General features: G+C 37.6%; 1 protein-coding gene across 15 annotated transcripts in view; it reads left to right on the top strand.

The window, feature by feature from the left end:
- Positions 1–25,895, top strand: part of NCKAP5 (NCK associated protein 5) — a 453,280-nt gene that overhangs the window by 402,930 nt on the left and 24,455 nt on the right. For 13 of the 15 annotated variants that reach the window (XM_086898613.1, XM_086898610.1, XM_086898605.1 and 10 more), the window contains 5 exons: positions 255–333; positions 18,582–18,896; positions 21,061–21,197; positions 22,630–22,759; positions 25,286–25,473. In XM_086898613.1, coding sequence (XP_086754739.1) covers positions 255–333; positions 18,582–18,896; positions 21,061–21,197; positions 22,630–22,759; positions 25,286–25,473 — 849 coding nt within the window. The remainder of the gene's footprint in view (positions 1–254; positions 334–18,581; positions 18,897–21,060; positions 21,198–22,629; positions 22,760–25,285; positions 25,474–25,895) is intronic. The other 2 variants (XR_015289529.1, XR_015289528.1) reach the window with 1 other exon arrangement.

The raw sequence follows: 25,895 nt of genomic DNA, 5'->3' as shown, positions 1-25,895 counted from the left end.
CATACCATATATCAGGTTATTATTTTGAAGAAGTGCATCTTCCAAGGGTATTTTTCATTGCTGCATATTGTGATTTTGAATTAAATTAAAGTTGTTATCGTCAGATATCATTCATAGAATAAGACAGGTTATATATTCCACTCTTAGCTGCCATGTAACTTTGATTTATTTCTGCAAAACATTCTGTAGTTGTCATGAAGCAACATAAACAGAGTCACAGATGTTCTTCACTTTTGTTGTTGCACTATGTACAGGCTAAAGTAGTCACAGAAAACCTGCAAGAAGAAGAGGAGGACACCATGACAAGGACTACATGTCAGAGTCATGTGATAGGTACAAAATTATATTTTACACTGGATTTTATTTCTGTCAGTTCTTGCCAAAAATACATGTTTAATTCTCATTACTTTGTTTGTTTGCCCCCTTATGTGAGCTTTAGCCTTCATTTAGCTCCTGGATAGCCACATTTCATCAAAAACATGAGATGAGCACATCCCATTACAACTGTGGGTCAATGCAATGTTTGCCTGGAAGGCCTTGGGATCTGGTTATGAAAGATCATTTCAGCCTGCAAGAACAGTGGGTTACACACAGTGCCTTAACACAACATGCTGTGCATGACACTTTCAGTGGGAATAATACTGACTGTAACTCTGTCATCTGGCCTTGAATTAGTAAAATTCAGAATAAAATTTAAATAGCAGAGTAATTGCTGTGATAAACTAAACCACAAGGAACAGCACTCAGGTTCAGAAGACCTTAAAGCTGTTCTTAAAAATGAAGTTGCCTTTGCTGTAGAAGGGTAGCACCATCCACCCTCCTCATGGTTGGCAAGTACTAATTTTTAATCTCAGTACATGTAAAATGTAAAAATATTTAATAGGCAATGGAGGACAAAACACAAGTCTGAGGTTTGTATTAGAGCAGTCACCAATATAAGGAACTGACAGAACAAGAAAAATTCACCTTTAACAAGTTCCCTTTGTAGATAGAGACTGCAGTAAAAAAATTCATTAAAAAGTTAAAAGCTGATTCCATTTTTTCCTAGCCAGAATCTCATTTCAGTGGTACTGCCAACCCAGCAAGTCCAAACAGAGGTATCATGTCAAAACACATTTCCTTCGGGGGCAGTAGGAGAATGTTTGCATGCTTCATTGATTTGTACAGCCCTTTCAGTCCCAAATTCAGACAAATAAACTCTGGCTGTGTTACCTGAAGGAAAGATCCCTAAACTCTTCCCTGTCTGAGAACTCAGCCATAACCTGGCTCCAAGACAGCAACTGAATAACAAGAACTTTGTACAGTGCAAGGCTCTGAGGGCATTCTTTCACCAGCCCTGCAAACAGAAATTCATGCCTCTTGTGCTTTGCATGAAGGATTTATTTTCTGTTACCAGAAATTGCACAGAGGAGAATAACTCACCTAAGATTGTTCAAAATTATTTTTCCTCATACTGAAATAATTACTTTGCCTCTATCCCAAAAATTCTCAAAACTTTTACTTTGAATTATGCGAGATGTTTCAATTTTTTAGTCTAGATATGAAAAAGAATTAAAAAACCCAACAAAACAATTTTTGTTATTTGCAGAGTTTGGGTGTTTTTTTTCATAAAAAGACTCCAGAGCATTCTTGTTGTTCATCATTGTAATTGGTTGTTGTGGCTGAGGCCTAGTTGTTATATTTTGATATTTTATTGGTTATTGGGTCCTGCAATATATAGTTCTGGTGGCTTTTGAGAGTATTAATATTTTCTTCTCCCACAAGCAGCAAATCCGAGTCTCTGACAGAACATAGTGGTTATGGAGCAGGTTGTCAGGTGCTTTTAAAATTCCTTGATAGATGTTCTGGCATTCTTCTGATACAAAAGTTTTCATAGAAGTATACTTATTTTTTTTCCTGCTGAAGATCTATGCAGCCACAGCTTCTCTCACTGACTTGTTCTGTGGTCTCAGCATCCTTATGGTAAAGAATTTCTTACTAATTCCTAAATCCACTCTCCATCAGCTTAAGGTCATCTTCCCTTGTTTCCCCAGAAAACAGCAAAAAAAGTTTGCTGTGGCTTTTTAGCTGTATTTTAACACATTTATTCTCCTGGGTGTTATCAAAACAGACTTAGAACTGAATGTGTAGTAGAGAGGCTATGATTAAGCAGGGAAAATGTTTTTTATGCAGCAGGAAAAGCACGTGTTTCTGTAGCTGTCACTAAAATAACTAAGCTGACAGCAGTCCTGCCCAGTTAACCAATAAACAAGATACTAATAACAGTCTCCTAGGTAGGTGTCATCTGAGACAATTCTGGTTCATCACATTCTAACAGTGAGATACTCCTGGGTATGAATCAAAAAATGTGTAAAATACCAGTTGCCAGGTTTTTAATTGTCAGTAGGTGATCTAAACCAATTTAAGTATTTTGCTGGCTCTTCAGGTTTGCTCAGTTGAAAGAAAGCAATGATCCCAGTTATACACAATTTCCCTTCTCATATATCTCAGGAACAAGTAACCATTTCCGTACGAAGCAGTCATTCCATTGTGATTCATTGCTCTTCAAAATATATTTAAACCATTCTGAAAGGTTTCTAAAACACATTACACCCTGGCAGAGATGCTGCCAGTGCTCCCAGTTCCACAAACATAAGGACCCATGAGTATCCCTTTGAAGTCCAGTCATCCTCAGAGCTCTTCCTCAAGCCCTTTGCAATAAAGTAGTTTAGAAAGAGGGAAGAAGTGGAAGATACTAAAGTACCTAGTAAGAGGAAGGACAGGATGAAAAGGTTGACTTCCCCTCCATGTCATGGCAGACTCCCCAGCTCAGACAGGTACAGCAGGGTCTTCAAGTATTCCTATAAATAAAATTCCTTTATTGAATACACAGATGATGTGTCAAGCTCCTGACAGTACTGTTCCCATGTAAACATAAAAAAAGTGCACCTTCATTTTACAAAGAAAAAGAATTCTGTTCCCCCCGAAGGAGTAGAAGTGTCATTATTTGTCTTGAATTTCCCCATTGTCACAATGGCCCAAAACCTTACAAGACAGTTACAGGATGACACCTTTACATACAGAATGTAATAATTGGACATCTTGAGAAGAGCAAAGCATTTGTTAAAAAGTTCAATATTTCATATTTCAAGTGCTGTTTCAAATTAGCAGCTACTCCTGAAAAAGTGTGATTGTATTAATTATAATGTATTCAGAATTTTCATTGATAAACAGCTTCAAGGGAAAAGTCAAAAATTCACGGCACGAGCAAACAAATGCTAATTATGAAGAATTTATTCTTGCAGACAGCTTCACATGGGAATACTAGGGTATGCATCAACAATCATTTTGGGTATACACAAATTAACAGGCTGTTTTCTTTTTGGGAATATATCTGTAATGAACAGGAAATTTAGTTGTAATTAATCATATCATTCTTCAGTGTTGGTATGAATCTCTGCTGAGGCTGAAGGGAAGGACTGAATGTGCCATTTTCTCAGACAGCAACACTTTGGTGATTTATCAAACCTCAGTTTGAAAGCTGCATGATAATAATTTTTCTGGGTCCAGTTTCCTTTTCTGTTGCTCCAAATGGATGAAATTTTTCTAGAAGAGCAAGTCAGCATGGAATAAGCTTTTTTGCTAATGATCTCCTCAAGCTTCACACAAAGCACAAGCTCAGTGTAAACAGGCTGATGAGAAGTGTCGAAGAAAGTTTCAAAAATTTATACTCATGTTTCAATAAAAAGAAAGAGGGTTCTTTTTCTATTGACAGCTATTTCTATGTGTGAATATGTTTACTTTCCATAGTGGGTTTCCATCAGGCATTCCATCCTTAGCAACATAAGTGAATCAAACACTTCTGGTCTAAAGCACTGAAATTCAGGGAGTACATGGAAACCTGGTCAGTTCATCTGAAGGAATTCTTTTATTGAACTGCAAAGCTTATGGTTTCAAATGTTATATTTACTATGTCGCTGATCAATCTAAATGGCCAGATTCATTGTATAATAAAAGCCTGTTAAGTTTTGCCATCAGGGGCACCACTGCAAGAAGTTTTTTTCATCAAAATAACATCACTGGTAAGAATAAAATAGATTTTAACAATCTGAATAGACCTGAAGTTTCTTGTGGGTTCTCTAGAGAACAAATACTTGATAACAGAAGAATTTGTCATAGCAATCCAAAATACATCTGGGTGTTATTGGTGCTGCCTGCTCCACTGGAAGAACACAGTACTTCCTACTGAAGTTGTGTGGGGAGTTAAATCCCTGAGGCAGGCTGGGGTTAGAATCCAGGGTAGAAAGAGTCACAAATTGCCTAACTGTGCATTGACTCCTCTTGTTTGTTTGGAGAATTCCAAGTGAAATTCAGAGCTGGGCAAAGATTATGGAGATAAATGTAGCCAGAATTCTTGAAACTTTGAAGAAGGAATTGGAACTAATATTTGTCAAAATTTCATTAGAGGTCCAGGTCAGTTGCTCTAAATGGATTCCTCCAGTGTTAAATGGGAACCTTGTAGATAATACAGAGCAAATGCCTTCAGAGACTTAAAAGGGTTTTGAAAAGTCTCTAGCTAGGTAGAGGGTTGGGCTTCCACACTATCAAAGTAACATTAAAAGTGCACTGTAGACTTTGGTGCTTTGTGCCAGAACAAAAATACACACTGAGGTCAAGGGATTCTTTTGTAGCTCTGCTGTAGCCCAGCACCCAAATCCATTAAAGTTCTTGATAATCATCTGCCTTATGGCAGACTTTATCATCATTTTTTTTCTGCTTTCCAAGAGCAACCTTTCAGAAGGATTTTGCAGCATAATTTAAAGCCAATCTGCTCAGAAAAATGAAGAAACTTTTTTTATTTTTTAAGAAACTTTTTTGAGATTTGTCTTCTTTAGGGAGCACTTGGTTGAATCCCTTAGATGCTTCATGTTCCAGACAGATAGTATAGTGAGTATTTTATATGTTGAATTGTATTTTAAAATCTCCTCCTTTAAGCTTTATATGCAGCAAAGTGATCAAACTCCATTTTCAATAGAAACCAAGAAAGTCCTTCACAGCAAATTTTATAGATAAGTTGCCAGCTCCTGGATAGCAATTCCACAGATATACTGATAGCAAAGGTAGAGCATGTAACTTTGCAGATAGAAGTGGGTTAGACTTAAAATGAAATGTCAGCATTACAACTATTAACATATCAAACACTAAAGATGATAACCTTGGCTTTTGTACTCTGACATTGTTTTATTCAGCACCCACTAGCCATATTATGAAATTATATATATGACAATAAGAAAACACACTTCATGAGCAGACTTTTCTATAAGAAGGGCCTGTGTTCTTTCAAGTGCTCCAGATAAATTTGCTTCTGATTTTTCTTTTCTTCCTGGTTTTTATGTATGTTTTTCCCACAAATTGATCCATTTTCTTTTCTCACCTTTCTCCTCATGTTTGTTCATCTGCATCATTTGAAACTGGTGGTCACTGCTTGTGTGGTACTGCTTGTGTGGACTCCCCACAAATGCAGACTACCCTTCAGAGCCTTTCTGTATCCATAACAATAACCATTTTTAACCATCCTTGCTCCAGTGCCATCTGCCTTTAATTTTTTTTTCCTCTTGGTTTCTTTCTGAAATCTAGATCTGATAAACACTGGAACTGAGAAATTATGTTTCACATTTCATTTCTGAATGTGCCATTTAATGTACATACCCTTAGTGCTAAGTTATATAAATTATCCAATGTCTTATTCCAAAGCTTGCTGAAAACAATAGCAGTCCCTCTGCTATTATGATTAGTCCCTCTGCTATATATTATTTTGTTCAATAAGCTTATACCAAGTTTCCAATGAGAGAAAAAAAATACTGCCAAACCAAACACTTGGTTTTATCCACCATTATATAAACTACCAAAACTGGGTGTTTTTACTGGGGTACTAAGTAAACAGCTATTAAATTCATGTTTTCTCATTCTTGGGGAATTGAAATAAATGTGAAGGAAACAAGCCTGATTAATGTGGTAAATGCATTAAATTTGACATGCATCACCCTAAAGCATGTCCATTAAGTCTGATATATTAGAGCAAACACATTTGCATTAAGGAACCCTCAAAACCTGGAGACAGATTGTGTGAGGTCTGTAATGGATTACTGAGATAAATGTAACAGGATAAGTGAGAGAGGAGAGATGGTGAGCAAACTTATCTCTCTTTATCTGTGCATTCAGTAAAGTGAGGTGATGCACATCTCTGTGGAGAGGCAAAGGGATAAGCCACAATTTGCTTAAATGCCCAGCAAATCATTCAGTGCCTCCAATGCCTGTAATGAAGAGCAATATTCAACTGATAGAATGTCTTCTCACCTCAAAAGAAATCCTCTCTTGTCAGGAAGTCTCAATGCCTGAGAAAACACTTTATCACTGTCAGCATTAATTCCTTTCATCAGGCCATTGAGAGAAGTTAAAAACCATTTAGCAATCATGACTGATATCGCAGCTGAATCGTTCATTTACACATTTTCAGACAAAGGAAAATTGTTTGCTTTTTCTTCCCCATCACCACTCAGCAAAGCTGTGGAATGTCTAGAAGTCTTTACACATGAGGTTGCTGTCTATAAAAGTCATCAAGCAAAGCCAGTTACCGCTGAATCCATTTCCAGCCTGGGTCTGTTCTTATTTCACATCTGCAAAATGTTCCATTTTGAGACAAGTTGTGATAAGGTATTAGATTTTTCATGAACCATTGCTGTATGAGCAATGGTGCAAGTATGCATAGATTTATTTGCACATCATATCAAAGCTGTTTTCCCAAGCCCTGTGTGTGTGTGGAAGATGAGAGGTTGGTGTTAGGTCTGTAGGTGCTGGCTGCATTGTTTAGCAAGTGTGTTAGAGCCTTGAAATGGGAGTTCAGCACAGCAGGCAACTTAAAAACCTGCTCACTGCTGTACCTAACCAGCTTCCAGGTTGTCTGTTAATCCAAAGGCCTAGGTTCAACTGCTAGAACAATGATGAATTGATAAATATAAAATATTTTTTTTGCCTCTAGCAATGCTGGGATCCAAACTTGTTCATTAAAAAGAAAATATCAAAATGAAACAAAAAAAGCCTTAAAATCACGTGCCACAAGTGTCCTAAAAGATGTGGGAGACCATCACAATCTTATCTACCATGGTGTTACTGTGCAGACAGGAGGCACATTTGAAAGCACAAAAGCAGAACTGAGATCATCTGGATAAAAAGCAGTTCCATTTGTACTTTGACTTATCAAAATACCTCAGTCAGTCCCTCTAAATTTATGCCATTTGCTGCCTCCATGTAAGATCCCCAAATAATTTACATTTCCATGCAATTATCAAGCACAATTCTGCCCCTTTTGTACTCCAAAATCTTCATTTTCTGATCCTTCAATACCATTGAAATGACCTGTGGCTGTTACCAGAGCAGCTAAAATGAGTCATCACTGGTAGGAAATCTAGTTTAATAACTTGTAGGCATTGCAAGAACAACTGGCTGTCCTGTGTATAGAAACATCCCCTTAGGTTGGAAGTCCTGCTCAGGGACCTCATCAGTCAAGTTTTTAAAATCTTTAAAAAAGATAGTGTTTTACATCTGTCCCTGGCCAGTGTGCCACTTCTTTGGGAGATTTTACACAACATTTAGCAATCCCATGTTGCTATGCTGCAATATTCAATATTTTTTTTTTAATATTTATTTTTATATTTACTAAATATGCTATGCTGTGGTGTGTTCCTGCTGTTGAGTGGCCTTCCAGGGCAGTGTGCAACAGCCTTAATTATCATTCCAGATCTTGCTCATCAGAAATACTCACACCGGTGCATGAAGCTGACTAAATATCCTTTCCTTCTACTGAGGTGCTCTGCATATTCTCAGGGGAACTTTATTAAAATAAGTGACTGCTTTTTTTGTGTGGTTTTTGTATGGGTGAGAAGATGAACAAGCTACACTGCAGAGCAGACAGCTGAGAGAGGAATGGCATTATGTGTGTTTGCAGCACTAGAACAGTGCTAGGAACAGGAATAGTGCTAGAATAGGATAAGAACAGGATAGGAATCAAGTCAGCTGTGCTGGGTTTTTGACTTGTTTGGCATTTCAGCATTGCTGGAGGGATTGATCTTGAAGTAATGGTCTGGAGGATCCTATAATAGTGAAACTTTCTGCGCATTTTTCTAGTTGAAACCTGTATTTTCATGAAGATGATGGAAAACCTTGCCAACATGAATAATAAGAAACTAACATCCGTTAATGTCTTCTAATTTATGTCATCTTACCTTCTTCACAGTCTGGCAAAGACAAATCATTCCTTTGTACTTTAAAGATAGTACACATAGCATTTGTCTAATTGCCAATTCTACAGCTCTGCTGCAGCCTGCTGTCTAGCTTGTATTCACTCTGTGGAGAGAATTAATATTTTGGATCAACACTTCCTTATTAGCCACAGTGATTTGCTGTTAATTTCCTTCTTTGTCATTACATCTACTCTCCCAGAAATACCAAATTTTATTACTAGAATGAGAAGAGTGTGTCTTTATGCATTATATATAGGATACAGCCTAATTATTATTCAAGATACTGAGAATCTACTGGTCTCATTCAGGCTTAAAATGTCAATTAAACAGGATGGCCGAGTTCTGCCACTCTGAAGTTAATGCTGCTGTGTTGATTTACAGTAGTTTACCGTCTAGTCCAATCTATATTCATTTTTATCACTCAAATCAGGACTGTGCCTGATTATCCTACCTCTTACAGGATAGCACACACCAGTGTTTTCTATAGCACGGGGAGTCCTTCTGTTTGAAACTTTTGGGGTTTTGCTCCTGGCAAGGGCCATCTGTGGATGTGTGTATGAAGCTTCAGTCATGCATTTCCCATTAATTCATATACCTAAAATACAACTGAGCAAACTGAAAAGAACATGTTTCATCCATGCTCACACGGACTTTGTGCTCCTTTTCTACAACGAAATCTAGTATAAGGTTTTTGAAAATACATTTTTACCTGACTTATCAGTTAAGTTTGAGCTGTATTGGCATGTGCCTTTCCAGATTCTCACTCTGAGGATAGGATACCTATTCCTAATTTTGTTGTTGTTTTTAATTGAGTTTGAGCTTTGATTCATGTCTTCAGTCTGACACCTGAATTGTTGACATGATTATGCAATTAGTCATCACTGGAGATCACAGAAAACAGACTCTTCAAAAACAATCATTCTAACAGAGAAATAATACAATTAGTGCATGGTTTTTAATACCAGATTAACTCAATTTCTCAGTGTTTGGACAGTTCACTGTTAGGAAAAGAAAAGGAAATCAAGCAATATATTTACAGTGAATAATTTCTTTATTTCCTTTCTTTAACAAGCAGAGGTGCAGTATGTTGTTTCAAAGCTGTCATCCTAATTGTGTTTTGGCAGCACCACATAACGTGGCATGCATTTTTTGCAAAAAACTGAACTCCTGAAAAAAATTCTGAGTTCTTTCTTCTGGCTTCAAATCATGATGGTTTCTTACCTGCTGCTGCTTGCCTGCAGTTAGTTCCACATTGATTCACATTGTTTGGAGTAGCTGAACTTGGGTACCAGAATGGAAGAATTATAATGCATCTAAAAGTTACTTAAAGCTTTGTGCACTCACTCTGTTAATAAGATTTCATTAATTGAGAAATAAAATCAGGTTTTTTCAGGTATGCATGTATATTTTAAGTGGTTGTTAGCAGTACCCTTAAATAAAGCCATCTGCAGGGAAAAACTAAAAATAAATTATTTAAAGCTTCATTTAATATTCATGTGGCTTTAATTTCAGTATTTTTTTTTACTAACAAACAAAAAGCAGTTATGTTACAGAATAAATATAGTGCGTTCTCTAGTGCATTTGCAAAACCCAGAGCTTCCTATGCACTTAGAAACTGGTCCATGTTTACCAGAGACAGCATTTTTGCTTGAAGCACTATCCCTAGTCCTATCTGTAGGGAATAGAAAATCAAAGAAAGTATCTCAGTGTGAGTGAAACCAAACTCCAATTTATAAGGGAGTTGCTTAACAGCAAGTAAATCAGTGCTTCCATCCCGTTATCCTTGAATGCCTCCAAGCGCAGTCATCAGTGAGCAGAAGCCCTACATGGAACAGCCAAATGCTCCCCTGGGCACTGTGTGCAGCCCCTGTCTCTGAGATGCTGAGTGTGACCTCTTCACTTCTCTAACTGTGGTTAATGCAGTAATTCTTAAAATAAACCAGCTGCCTCTAATAATACCAGCAAACCCCCAATCTTAATGCTTCTTGTAAGTGTTTTGCAGTTTGCTGTTAATTCCTGAACAGCCTCCAGAAAAGCTGAGTGGAGGTATCTCTGCACAGGCATTATTCATGGCAGGGATTGCAGGTTGGTTATGCTCTGACTGCCAAAGAGTTGCGTTCTGTATCCTCATGGCAGCATTCCAGTGATGGAGAGGTGGGATTAGCTGTTTTAGTGTGAAGAACTGGGGCATAAAGCGAGAGAGAAAAGGGCCTGTGGTTACATGGAAAAGGCATGGCTAAGGCAGCCCTTAGCACCTGGGTAAATAACAAACCATCCTGTGTTGGGCTTTGCTATTTGCAGGCAGGATTTCTGAGAGCTGGGATGTGTCTTTCCTGTTAGAAGGAGAGCATCCATCCTCACCTCGAATGAGCCATCCTCAGGAAGATGTTCCTGAGACCGTGCAATTGCTGGCTCCCAACCTCCACATTTCAGGGTTCTAAGGGAAACAGAAGGCTTTGCTCAGTGAAAAATCCTGGGAAAGCTACATTCCTGCATTGCAGCAGACCTGTTGCTTACCTTGGATTCACACCTTGCTTGAGATGTGAGGACTTCTTCTTCTCAGCCGTTACTCATCTATAACTTTCTCAAAGATAGTTGCAAAGTTGTGAGGCTGATTGGCAATGTAGAGCCAAAGGGGGATACACAACCAGAAAAGAGAAATAGCTCCTTGAGGAATTTCTAGGCTGGCCTCATTGACAGCCAGGCTGCACCAGTCTTCATTTAATTACCTTTTACACAGAGCTTCAAGCTGCTCTTCAAACGAATTATAAGTCTCAATATCTCTTTTCTAGTTGGACTAAAATAATATCTATTCCTAATATCATGTCTCCTGAGAACAGTGAGTAGATTTTTGGAAAGAAAATATAACAGCATAATAAAAGAGAGGTAATTTCAGGTGCCATTGGTTGTGGGACTTCCCCAGCTGGAAAACTGCACATAAACCCTTGAATTTAATAGACATTGGAGGTGCCAAGTAACAAATTTTAAAAAATTATCCAAGTTCTTTCTCCAGCTCATTTTGTCCTCTTTAACAACCCTGTTCCACATAGCTTGCCACCATTACAAGCATGCAGGAACAAGATCTAAATGCCTGGAGGAAAATAGGAAGCATTTGTTACAAAAAAAAAAGTCCATAGATAACTGCTAAATTGGAGTACAAGATCATTAGTATTCTCTAATAATTAAAACTAATCTTCTGACTTACTAGTAGAAATGTATTTTAAGATGGGACTGGAATTAAAATGAGGCAGCAATTATCTGTTTCAACTCAGAAAATACACTTCAGATGGGATTGTAGTCATGGAAAACTGTGAACACAGCTCACAATTTATTGGATAAATGATATATTGAAGTTTGTGGGGTTTGCAAAATAAAGTGTACTAAGAAAAAAATGGATCACTGTATAATTTGGTGAAGTCTGTATTTATTTAGTTTATTGTTATTATAAATACTCATAAATTGTAATCCCAGATTCAAGTAGCCATGAATGAAGTTCCACCACTTGAAAATACACAGCACAGTCCTCTTCCCATTTATAGTTCCCTAACATATGTTGGAAATAATCCCATGCCACCAGTGCACTATCCATGGAATTTAGGGCTCTTTTACCTTGGGTAGACTTTGGGTTTTTAAATTTTGAACACTGATTGTACCTCAGATCTAGATAGAAAACAGTAATGCACTCCTCATTGACCAATTGGATCAAATTATAGTGTAAACCCAGAAGGAATAATCTACTTTAAATTGACATTGATTTGGCAGAAATACATTTTCTTTTCTTTGTGGTTCCTTTAGCATTGCAGATGAAGAGAAGGATGTGCAAATAAAGAGATCTGTTTTGCCATCTGCAGTTTAACTTCTTCCTGCCAATGCCACATGCAGCTTAAAGATGTTTATTAACTTTTGAAAGAATTTTGTAGGGACCTATCAACATCTGAAATATTCTTCTGAGAAGAAAAAATGTATATATATTAATTTTTAATTTGGCATGTTTCAAAATGCTAGGAAATACTATACTTCCTTTGTGTTCCAGAAGAAAGCCAGTACATGTTATCTGGTTCCCCGTGACAGCTTAGAGGAAACTCTTGAAATTTCTAATGCAAAGAAAGGTAATTTGTTAGAATTTGTGTATTCTGTTACTGATGGGAACTACATCCTTCCATTTTTAATGTCCTGGATGCTCCCTGAAGAAGGCCTATTCGGTGTTATTTACCTCTCAAAACCTGTCAAGGCTTCAGTCTGTACTTCTTTCTGGAAAGAAAACAGCTTGCTGGAAATTTCCCAGTGAAACTGTTCTTGATACAGAGCTATTTTTGACTGATATTTTTTTCCTGAAAATGCCTGCTTTCTGTGGAGAATTCTGGTGGTTACTTAAAGATTTCAGCTGAAATTTCTGTCAATCATGTACAGTTTCATAGGCCAAAACTTGAAAATTTATGTGAGGAATATCTCAAACCAGCTGTAGTGGTGAGCACAGGGGAGGCTTCCACATTTTTTATGAGGTGGGATGCTTATTTTTAAAAAAGTATCTCCCTGTGCTACTAGTATTATGCCTAGAAAGCCTGATGTAAGCAGAACTACCTGTGATCTTTCACACATTAAATACATTTGTTGTCTTTGTTGCTGTTTATTTTTAATGTTAAGATAGATTGGTCATCAAATTTAAATAACATAAAGGCTTCTTTAACTCTGCAGATAGAAACTGCAGATAGAAACTATTTGAAGTAGAAATAGGTTCTGTTTGCAGTAATTGCATCTGGTGTCCATCAGTGATGTTTCTTAAGTAACATCAAGGTGGGGAATGGCTGAGGTTATTGAGCTGCTTCTGGAAGTCTCAATCCCCTCAAGCAGCACTAAGAGGCAGCTGCCATCTGTCACTCATGGCACAAGTGGGTAGAGAGGCAAAGCTGCAGCTACAACACAGTAGGACCCATAATTATTTCCTCTCCAACCTGAAAGTCCTTCCCTCTGTGCCACCATCCAGAAATGTCTCCTCTTATTTTGCCTGATTTGAAGGAGGTGAATTGCCTGAGCATTTTGAGGGTACAGTGTATGCACGTGTACCTGTGTAACAAAACTGCTGATTGATGCCTTATTTTAGCTCTGTGGGTAAAACTTTTCATCTTGTGCTTTCTGTAAAGATTTTTATGGATTAGTCAAGAATCAGAGAAAAACTCACATATTTTAAATACTCACCCATTTTAAATGGGTGGTCAAAATCACCATGAGTTATTTTACAGACTTCTCAGCCATGTAAGAGTGCCTATGGAAAGAAGGGACTTGTATGTGATTTGTGAATAGACTAAGCATCTGTGAAACTCATTTAGGATACAACATAAAAAGACTTTATTAGAATGTGAATCTTTACTTTACCTGAGGAAACATTATGAAACACTCCCCAGTTATTCAGTTAAAGGTTTGTTTGCAATAACATGTGGCATTATATCCCCCTTAGCAAAAGAATGTTTTCACATTATTGAAGAAAAGCATAATCAGAAACCATGTTTAAAAGATACATCACCATCTTATGTCTTTTCTTTTATGAAATTCATGAATCCTCTTCATTATGTGCTAGGACTCAACCATAGGTTCAACATTAGAAAGACTAACATGTCCCTAATCTAAAAATGGGTTGGATTTTGCTCCACTGCTTATTTTGAGTAATACCCTATTTTGCAACCATCAGTGTAGAACTTAACTGGGGCTGGACCCACATTTCTTATGTTGTACTGCAAGTAATTCCCTTCACAGTAGCTGTTCTGTGCTTTCTTTTATATTTTTCCTCCAAATTGATTTTCCTTTCACATGCATTGTATGAAAAGAGGAGCAGAGAAGGGTGCTGTGTAACAGCATAAAGCAGCAGGGTCAGCTCTCAGCTTCCCTGGTTATTCTCATCCAGCTTCCAATGAATTGCACCAAGGATGCTCTCTGAGATAGATGTGATGTGTTTCTGATATCTTAGTGGCAAGTATTTCAGAAGAAATAACAATAAAAAAAAAGCTTAAGAATAATTAGGTTTAATGATTTGTTGCTGGTATTTAAGATGCATTTTTAAATTATCTGTGCTCAGGAGAATGCCCTAAAATACTTCAATGAATTCTAAGCTGTCAGCTCTTACCAGTGGGGTATGTTTATTTCTAACTCTTTAATTTTTGCATTTCAGAGGAAAATGTAAAAAAACAAACCAACAGAATGAGATGCTAGAGTTGTTTTCCCCAGTGTTGATCTGATTTATAGAATTCCTGATACCTGCCAGCCTGAGTGTATGCCTCTTTCCTGCTCTCCTCTTGTCCAGACCCTTGGAGTGGTGCAGTTTTCACAGACCATTTTTAATCCATCTCTAATTTGGGTACTGGCTCTGTGTTGAAGAGACCTTGGTGACCCACAGATACCAGAAAATGTTGGTAAAGCACCAGAGATGATGCAGCATTGCAAAGCATTGTCCAGCTGTTCAAATTACTGTGGTGTCCAGCTGATGTAGGACATGAGCTGCAGGATCATCTTGCAAGTGAAAATATTAAATTTGAAAATTATTGAGAAGTAGTTCAGAAAACTTTCTATGCCATGTTAACTCCATTTCTTCCTGTGGTTAAGAGGCTTCTCAACATTAAAGGTCTTCCTCAAATTTTCCACTGAGCTCTTACAATGCCACATCATCAAGAGGTTCTCATGCAGTCAGGAGTTTTTTGACCTCCAGGAAATATCTTTAAATTCTTCCTTGTTTCTGTTTTCTGTTTGGCATTGTTCCTCTACAGTTGGACTCCCAGGGACTTTGATTTACCTGATTTGAGACTCAACTCCCCATGATGAGAGGGAGGGAAGGGCTTATTTCTGCATTTCAGGCTTTTGATTCTAGTCTGATTATTGAGAGAAATGGCTGATGATGAGTCTATCTATGTCCACTATAAAACCAATACCATTCTGAGAGCTTCTTTTTTCCTGGCAAAGAAAGAGGAAGAAAAAAAAAAAAATCAGAAGCAGGCAAGGAATTTGGCTGGTATGCCAGGAAGAATTCTCAAGCAAAAGTAATTAAGCTCATATATAACTCTTTCCAGACTTTGGTGTTCCAAGGAGTCATTTTTCATCTACTGAGTGGTGCTGTCATAGCACCAGAGATTTAACTTTTACATATTTTCATTATGTAGTCTTGGGCAGCTCTTGCTGATAACAGTAATTTGAAGTGTCAGTTCAGCTGATGAAATCAGATGGGCCATGAAGCTGTTTGAAAGCTGTCACTGGGATGCATTAAGTATTTTTTTTATTTTGCAGTTGCCTCATAAAAATTTAAAAACAACATAAAATAATGTGTATTCGTTCTTTCAGTAATACAAATTGTTCTGAATGGTACTCTTTTATTTGTATTATATAGCTTTAGGGGAGAATTACTTACTTTCAGTAATGAAAAATTAAAATCCACAAGAAATTCTGTGGTTTCCTTTGGATTTAAAACTAGGTTTTGGCTGAGTCACAGAATTTTCCAAAAATCTGTCTTTAAGTGTCACAACAGGAGCTGCCATGCATTGAGCACTTTGAAAACCAGACCCTTTTGTGGTTTTTCAGAACTAAAAATTGAGCTGTGTGAACTATTTTAAAAATCTGTTTTCCACCTGGTACATTTCCTTTATCATGGATAAAGTCTCTGTGAAGGAAGGCTATAATTGATTAAAACTATTTTTCCTTTTAATTAAAAGTGATACCGCTGGTGTGCTTCTCCATCACTCTCCCAATTATTCTGGGAACAGCAGGAGACTGTATATTCTTGGAAGTCTGGCCCCCAGTATTCATTTCTTTTTGATTGTCTGCCATTGTTTTCATGGTCCATTCCTAGATGTACACAAGGTAATAGTGGGCAAGAGAAATCCATGTGTCATTTTAAGAAACACGCCCTCAGAAGATAAAAGTTTCCATCTTCCAGTTCTCCCTTAGCCAAGGCTGTAACTTTGCTTTTTTGATGTACATTTTGATCCTACTTAATTCTCCTGTAATAATTAGGAGGGATTCTTTGTTTCTTAGAGAAATGTCAGAAAGAAAACAACACTACAAGGTCCTTCAGAGTCCTTGTGGAAATGGGCTCCAAATCAGGTCTCACATTGACCATGCAGACAGGAGAGGGGAGACTCCTCAGACTCCTGTGTTCTTTTAGGGGTTTTCTCAGTTTACTCCGTGTCTCTGCCTCTCCAACACACCCAGTGTTGCACAGATGTCCTTTGGTTAAGAGGCAGATAACAGAAGTCTTTTTTTATTCCGTATTTCCCTGTATTTGCTAACTCTCTCACCAACAGTCTTTAGTTGAAAAATTGCCTGTCCACGAGCTAACATGCTGTTTCAGCTTGATTATCTTCAGAAAATGGCAAGGGCAACACCTGGAGTTTTAAATTGCTTTTCCACACTCTCACTTCTATCTAGGTATTTTGCTATTCAAAAACAAAACCAAAACCAAAAAGTTAGAAGAAGTATAGCTGAGATAAGAGGGTTCAGTAGATGGGATACCTCCTTTTGATGCAGCAGAACTAAATCTAATTCTTTTCTTCATGTTTCCTGGAAAACCTTCGGCAGCTCTGTAAATCATGATGGCACATTAACTCAAAAATGTGATGGAAAATGTAGGTGCTAGCTAAGCATGGCTTCCACACCTTACATCCTTTTACCTATGGACAGAAATTATTGGCATGCAGTGATTGTGTGAGGGAAATCAGAGTCACTTTTTGCTCTTTGAAAAGACAACGCATAGAACATTTGTTGCTGCAGTTCAGCCAGGCCTCAGGTTCAGGTGATTTCAGTCCTTCTTTGATTCTGAGTGATGAGGATAAGGCAAAGACGACCACATAAATATAGGCTGCTTCTCCTTTTGCATGAACACGAAATAGAAATACGTATTTAATTTATCCGTAAGTGGTTTCTTACTTGTTATCAAGAAAGGCCTATTGAGATGAAGATATTTAACAAGAATGACCATGGTAATGTTCTTAGTTCAAAAACAAATAGGCAAAATCCATAGGGGAGAAATTCCAAATTTTTGAGAGTATTAGAAACACTGCAGAGGAAAAAAAAAAAAATAATGAAAATTACTTGACAGAGCACTGCTAAACTACAACAGACTTTAATAACAAATGGACATATCATAAAAAAAAATCAATACTCAGAAACACGTAAAATAGATATGAAGAAGATATATTGGGCCATATTCTGCATCTCCTGCTAGAGTACAATTGTTCACTGCAGTATATCTTTAGTCTAGTGTAGCCTTAAATTGTTCAAGCAAAGGAAATTCCTCTGCTTCCTTTGGGATTGTCTGCCACAGATTTCAGATCTTGCTGTCAAGGGATGTTTCCAGACATTTAACCTAAATTATCCTCATTTTCCAACCATTAGTGCTGAAGTTCCCTCCTTGGTGTTTATAGGTCTCAGAAGGACCCTGCCATCACAGTCTCTTCAACATTGTTTGCCCCTTACAGAAACAAAAGGGAAGTCTCTGGAAACTGATGGAGAATGAGAGGCCAGGGGAGTTGCCTGTGCATCCTGGTTGCTCAAATAGCAGTGTGCACACAGCTACACTTGCACCTTTCTCTGTTCCATGGCTCGTACAGCATCTTTCCAGTAGGGTGAATAAGCTGGAGGGCTGTGTGGGACCATACTGCTTCCAAAAAAACAGTGCTAAAGTTATCCCTGCCAAACTGGGATGTGCAGAACCAGAGCACAAGGCAAACAGGTAGAACAGTGACAAGGTAAACAAAGGCATGGCTGTTGCTGTCCAAGATTTTCAGGATGCTCTGAGAGATGGGTATCTCTAAGAGATTCTGTAAATCTTAATTTTGTGTAAGAATGCATGATATATTTTGATTAACAGCTTCTTGTATGAGAAACAATCAGCAAAACACAGGTGTGGAGAGGCCAAACCTTTGTGGAGTGTGGGTTTATGTTGGAAGAAATATATTACACTACTGATACTCTCCAGACATTCTGTGGGCTTTCAAACTAAAGTATTTTAAAATTCCATCTGTAATTGCTTTCCAGGACCTGACCCATTTATCCATTATCACACTGGTACTCCAAAGCAGGCCAGTGTCAATGTTTCAATGTTTTGGCACTTGTTTAATTTCACTGCACCTCAATATTTCCTTGTATTCTGTTAGACAAAGTGTCAGAAGTGTTCCAGTGACAGTAACAGTGCACTACCAAAATGCAAAATGTTTCCCTTATCTTGAAACCTTCCCTTTAAGAGGCCCTTTTCCCCCCTAGATCCTTTCCCTGACTTTAAATACCTTTAGCTCCATCCCATCACACCAATTTCCTGTGCCTTAGAGTCTTGCTGCCAGATGAGGACACTGGACAGCGGGATTGGAACCTTCCCCCTCCCTGACTCGGGGAATCGCTCGACGGGGCGACACATTTCTAAGCAAGAATCAGCCTTGGAAATGGGAGTCTTTGCAGCATGTGAGCAAGTTCCTCTTTCAGCTCCTTCAGTAAAAGCCAAAACTCTTGAGCGAGAAGTGCCTTCAACAGCTAAGAGCCCGGAGTCTGCGGAAAGCGTAATTAGTCACTCAACGTCTGATCCGGCCATGACTGCCAAGGGTATACGACCTTTTCAAAGTCGCCTTCCCAAACCAGCTTCCTCAGGTAAAATGTCAATTACACTGAAAATCACATTATTTCTGCCTTGGCCTCTGTTTTGATTAGCAGAAATCCTGTAATAATGACAATTGATAAGAGAAATGTTAAATGTGGAGCAGAAGATACTCGTTTTATGAATGCGTAAGGTTAACAAGTTTGTGACCCGAGCCATATGGAAATTTTGTTATGCAAAATGCTTATCTGAGAAAGAAAAATTAGTTTAGTACTTAAAATCTTTTCTCAAGAAACAGTACTTGAAGAAGAAAAAACATATGCCAGCCTTGGAAGTTGACTTGAAAAAGAATACGGATATTCAGCAATATTCAGGATCAGACTGTACAAAGTACAAAGCACAGCCATGTTGTGACACAAAAAAGATAAATTCATAAAGACTTGCTTTTGATCCTGGATTTGAACTAAAGACTCATTCGGCCTCAATGCATAAATTCTGTCCCACTGAATATATGGCCTTGACCTCAAACAAGGCTCTCATTACTTTTCTACATCATACAAACACATTTCTAAATATGAACATAAAATACCTGACTTTCACTTATTAGCTACATGTATGTTTAAGCTATAAAACAAGAGCTGACAAAGGTCTGAAAGGATTGGCAATCCATCAAAACTCCAGAAAATAATTTTTCTATTAATAAATAGTCCCATTGAAGTCTGTGCATTTTTTATAAACAAATATTGACTATCTATATAAGTTTTTGGAAGGCTTTGGAGTTATTAATACACATGTCAATAGCATTAAAAATCATGTAGCATTAGCAAGGGGAAATTTTCATAGCACAAAAGATACAGTGGAAAGTGCAGTAAAAGTGATTAGTTTAATGAAGAAGGGTATTGTTTTATCTTGACCAAATGCAATGTCACTCATTTATTTGGGTTATGGTGATTAGCACTTTGTCAGTCCAGTTATTGCTCCTGTAAAAGTTGTATTTAATTTGCATAAATCTGTATGACTCTATAAGAGAGTTTCTGTGTAATTAGCATGTAAAGTTAAACATCAAGTTTAAGCTTAGTTTAAGGCTATCAAATATATGTTCTGCTAATGAGCTGACATATATTGAACCTTGGAGAAGAGAAGCCTCTCTTGTGCGTCCATAGGATGCACAACAGAAGGTTTCTAATTAAACATCTCAGAACTCAGTTGATTTAGCAATATTCCCAGTGCAGTATTGTAGTGGTGGAATAGACTGCAAACACACATTGTATGCTTTATTGCAGATTCCTCTGCTCGTTTCAAATCAAAGCTAAATAAAAGATCTTTTAATACTTAGTGTTTCTAAAATAAGTGTACTGTTAATTAATGGTACAGCTAAGAATGATTCAGAAGAGAAATCTTAGTTATAGATTATGTGCTACATGCTTGAATGGCCACATGTGTGACCTCAATTCAGCAGTGTGTTATAGAGTAGAGCCCATGATTAAACACTGTCATTATAACAAATTGAACAGAAACTGCAAGCACTGAATTGCTTCATAAGAAGTCAGTAGCAGTAAGATTGTTCTGATCTTAATGCTAATATTCACTGCACCAATCTTGTAAGGTTTGTATCTTAATTAAATTGTCATGAAGAGATGTTACAAAAAAGTAGTATACATCAGATGATGGGGTCAGCTCATTCTTTACTAGACTATCTTCATTCAGTTCTTCTCTCCTGCACTTTCTCATCCAAATTACAATTATCACTTTATTTCATATGCACCATATATCTTCTTTGATGTTCCGATTTTGCACAGTGCAAATATAGCAAATAAAAAAGCTGGCTTTCTGCTAGAAAGGTACTTCCAATTATATTTATGTTAAAAGATTGTTCTCTGAGAACATAAAATAGCAGAGCAGATCCTACAATGCCTAGAAGTAGTTACTGAATGTTGTTTCTTTGTAGAAAGGGTATATATTTTATAACTAATGAAGGGATTTAAATTCATGCCTCCCTCTTCTCTTGTTAACTGGAAAAGGATTTGGATGAAATTCTGTCACTTTAGTTAGAACTATTCCAGTAAGTTAGTAAGTTGTTCCTTTGAGCAGTGAAATATTATTGGACATAATGAAAGTATCACAATTTGCCCCCAGTTTTCACCGAATTATAATTGACACACTATCATGAGGATGCTGATGAGACCTAGAATTTAAATAATGTCTCCCTTAATTCAGGAATAATTAACCTTGCAAAGCAAAGTGAACAAGAAGCAAGTTCTGTGACCTCTGCCTCATTAGAACACACTGAAGAGACTGTAGAGAATAGAAAAGTCCTTCCGGAGTGGACCCCCAAGAAAACTACTAAAACAAAGGTATAAGTTAAGTATTGGCATCTCCTGAATGAGATGGGTATTGTGGCCAACATAGAGGTATCAGTGTGTAATATATGTAATATATGTAATATGGTGTGAAGAGTAACTCACAATCTGACAGCTGCATTTACTTCCTTACCCTTCATTAGCTATCTCACTGTTTATCAGTAATAATAATACCTAAAGGTTCTTTTTCCTTCTGGTTAAAAACATGTTTTAATTAAAATCCTCTCAGGCACTTTTAGAAAAGGAAATGGAGACCTTTGACCCCATTCTTCTCTTCTAAAAAGTTGATCTTGTTTACTGTTTTTCATGTGATTCAGATTGCTTTTTTCCCCTAGGACTTGATTACCTTGTCTGTATAAGACTCTCTGTAGTATGAGAGTTTGAGGGGTGCTACGGAAGTATTGTGAACAGGAAAATACTCTTCTAACAGTTTTTGTGGGGTTTTGGGACTACAGCTGACTTGCAGTCTTTAATGCTGGGCATTCCTGGCTGCATGCAGGTGTCCTCAGCACCGGCTCCTTCTCCACAAGTGTGATTCCTAACAAAGGGATGTCCTTCTGCATCAATTAAAAACTGCAGCATGGGTAGAAGGATGGGGAAATGATTATCCCTCTTAGAGAAACAGAATTAAAACCTTGCTAGAACCATGATTAGACAATTGGAGCAGGGCCAGCAGGTGCTATTTGTACATGCCATTACCCCAACAGTATCAGGCTTCGCTTGCCCCTACCTGGTTTGAGGGGTTTATTGTTCTGAGTTGCTGCTCCTGAATGGTCTGAGCCTTCAGGATTCCTTCCATGATTAGAAGCTGTCCAGAGCTGTTAGTGTTCCTCTTTATTCCCAGAAGAAAATCAATAATACTTCTTTCCGGAAAGAACTGGCCAAGGAATCAGCTGGGAACCTGGGAACTCCAGTACTGTAATATAAGTACCAGGACAAGGGACATGAATTTAGGAAACAATTAGGAAACAGTTAGGATTTACTGCTGTATTGTCTAGTGGCCATCCTAATTGTCTCTAGAATTGCTTGCAGCAAACTGTGGTGTGATGATTTTGCACGTTACAAATAGACTGTATTAAACATACTTAAGAACTTCTAAAATAGAATTTGGTGTGGATGAAATGATCCAAAAATGTTGGTAGAATTGAAAACAATGTTACAGTGGGGAGGAAAAAAAAGTTAAAATATGGATTGTTCCTGCCAGACTGTCTCAGGGGATGTAGCAGGACAAGAATGGGTTATTTCCCCCATGTCAGACTGATGATTGCTTACTTGAAGGAGTTAGACTGGTAATGCAGACTGTCCCAGCTGAACTACCTGTTTATGCTGCATATAAACATAGAATGTGCTACTCCCAGTACTATCTCCAGCATTAGTTTGATATATTTGCATTATCTGACTTGCTGCCATACCCTTCTTTGTGTAGGACACAGCTCTAAGGGTGTGCACGTACTCAGCGAGCAGCACTGACAGTGAGCCAGAGCCAGAGTACAAAACCAGTTATTTCAGAGCTGCAGAGGAGACCCTTGTGGAGTTAACAACAAACAACAGACAAGGTAATTGAAAATTTGTACATAAAGATGTATGTCCCTCAGCCCCACACTGACTCAGCAGCAGATGGTGTCCTTCATTGAACTTTCTGTCTAGATTTCACTTTCTAACCCCAAATCTTTCTTCAGTCTAATTTTCCATTAACTTTTTATTACCTTTCTCTTTTTATTATGTGTAAATGCTTTTTCCCCTCTTCCACAGTTTTTGCTAGTGGGGTCTTGTAGGTTTTATGCATAAATTTCTGCAGTGCAAATAAAAATGATTACATTATTACAAAATTGAAAGGTGAAATAAATATAGCTTTATTTTTTATTATACAGTTGAAATAATGCAGTGGTCAAGGCCACAGTTTCCCAACCTCTGTATCAAGGTGATGTTGGTTATGGTGCCACAGTGAACTCTCTCTCATTTTCCTCTCTGTATATATTGCAGCTTTCAAGTAAGAAAGCTTTTAGTGAGAATTGATGGCAATTCAGAATTTACTGAATTCCAGTAGATAAAAATACATTAAGTGAAGTTCTTGAGATAATAGTTTTCTGTGTGTTTAATAACCCGGGAAATTGCTGCCTTGTCTTGAGCACCAGCAGCCTGCCGTGCTTGGAGCCACCTTCCAGTGCAGATGTGTGTCCTGGGGGTGGCCAGGGTGGGGTGGCTCTGTCCTTGTCCTTGCAGCCCATGGATCCCCTGCAGGTGGAAAATCCTGGCCAGAGCAAGGTCCTGGCACCAGGCTGAGAGCCCTGTGCAGCCCCAAAGCTGTCCTGGCAGGGATCAGCACCACGGGACGATGGATGCTGTGCTCATCAGTGTCTCTAACATTTGGCTTTTTCAGAGCTAATCCATTGCTTGTGATTCCATGGGAGAGAGCAGAATAGGAAGCACTGATCATTTATTTACATTACTGCTGCAGCTTTGTGGATTTAATCTGTAGAAAATATTGCAAGTCATTTTAGTCAGCCCATAAACACTTCTTTTTACAGATTTTGCTTTTTCCAAACCATATTTTAATGCAATAAATGTGGGATTTTTTAAAAGAGGCAAATAAGCTTTTTTCTTTCCTACATTCATCACAATTTGAAAAAAAAAATATAAATTATCATGTGTTATCATTTATTTAAAGCAATTTATCAATTGCTTTAAATGGCAGCAGGTTCCAAGTTTAGTGATATCTAAGCATGACTTGGGGTGACCATTTTACATAGAGTTTCATTAATTTTGTGTATATGCCTCCCTTTTGAGCCAGGAAGAGAATAAAATACATAATTGTGATAGAGACAAATAGAAGATTATGACACATTATTGCAAAAGTATTTCAGCTGTGCTCATTCCTCATAGTCAGGGTTTCTGTTCTGTGCTCTCTAAATGCCATTCTCACATGCTATTAACAGCCGTACTTTATCCCATTCTGTGTTCAAAGGCCTCTGTCTCTTTATGCACACAAGTGATATAACCTCAAAACATCCACATGAGGCTGGGGCAGGGGCTCCAGCAAACCATTCCAGAGAGAATATTTTTATATGAATAGATAATTACATTTATTAGCCGGGTCCCCAAACTCACTGATTGCACAATTATAATGTTGGAGTGATTTTCATTTTCCATTTATGAGCAAGGAACAGAAAGACAGAGTGCCCAATGCAAAGGCTATTAAAAGTCAATGATAAGACTTTTGTTGATTTAATGGGCTTAGCAAAAGATTCCCAGTGCATTGCCCAATGTTACAGAGAAGGTCAGTAGAGTAACAGGGAATATGCCAAATATGCCAGATCCTTCTCTTCCAAGCATGAAAGTGATTTGATTTCTATCCCATAAATTGTTTCTACCCTGATGTGATTCTGTTAGAGGCATTGGAGGTAAACCTTCTCCTAAGGCTGTAGGTTATAAGGCAGAGTTGAAGTTTGTGTTACAAGAAGTGTGAGGAAAGAGCTGAATGTTCACATAAACATCTGTCTCCTGTGTGCTTTCATGAAGCTGCAGAAAATTCCCTGGGTTTTATTTTGTTCTTCCGAATGAGTTTTCAGCCTTGGACTTCAGAAACCAGGGCTTTATTTCTGATGTTGTACTACAGCAGGATCTAAACCAAGCACCACTTTCTTACCTTACTGGTGTATTTTTTATGCTGTTGTGTGTAAAAAAATGTAGTGAAAAGGAAAGAACTCACAAGTACAGACAAAATGAAGCGTGTGCTAAAGGAACTTAGCACATCTGCCATGTAAGTCTATTAAAAGAGAAAAACAAAACCTTGCTGTAAATAATTAAGTGGGAAGATCCCCTAAATTAACCACCTTGTCTATAATTGGAAAAGAAAGGAAATTAATTCTGTCTGTCTCGTACCATCTCCTCCAGCTCAAACCTTAAGCATGAGCAGTCCCCTGTATATGCATTGGAGAATTAGAAGGTGGTTTTTTTAATGTTTCTATTGCACTCAATTTCAGCTACCTTAAAAAACAATTTAAATACATTTTAAAATGGTGAAATTACATTAAAATCTATGTAGACTGTCATAATGATATTATTTGTTGCATCTCTTGCAGCTGTGCAGGAAAAACAAAGTCAGAGAAGGTCGTTTTTGGGGAACCCAATGTCAATTTTGGATTTATATCAAAACAGTCTCTATGGCCATTTTGGAGAGGATGGACCTGAACAATTAGCACATTATAGTTTAATTGAGCAGCTGAGTGGAGCTTCCAGTAAAGAGAGCAAGGACAAGGAGAACCCAAGTGTGAGTTACTGTAATTTTTATATTACTTCTCATTTTGTTCATTATTATTTTTACTTCCCTTTTGGTTTTTTTTCCTCAGTCTGTTGATTGACTACTAAAACCAGGCAGATTTAAAAAAAAAACCAACATGACCTGCAGAAGAGTAAAGATCTGAATATTTTTAGAACAGAATGTTACATTTGAATGCTCACCTGTCACAGAATTAGATTTACAAAATTGACAAGTAGAGACAGGCTAGCGCTTGTACTCCACCATTAGTGAGAAGCTGAAATTTAAAGCTAGCAAGTAAGCACAGAATTTATCTCTTAAGGCTGCTCCTTCCTATAATTAGACAGTTTATATAGAACAACATGTATTAAATGACTTGAAACTCTGGAGAAGCATTCCTGAAAATTCAAATGAAATTACGCTATGGAAATCAC

This window comes from Cyanistes caeruleus, chromosome 7 (genome assembly GCF_971803275.1).
Source record: "Cyanistes caeruleus chromosome 7, bCyaCae1.hap1.1, whole genome shotgun sequence".
Classification (NCBI taxonomy): Eukaryota; Metazoa; Chordata; class Aves; order Passeriformes; family Paridae; genus Cyanistes; species Cyanistes caeruleus.
The sequence above is the reverse complement of the archived record's forward strand: the minus strand, read 5'-3'. Positions and strand labels throughout refer to the sequence as shown.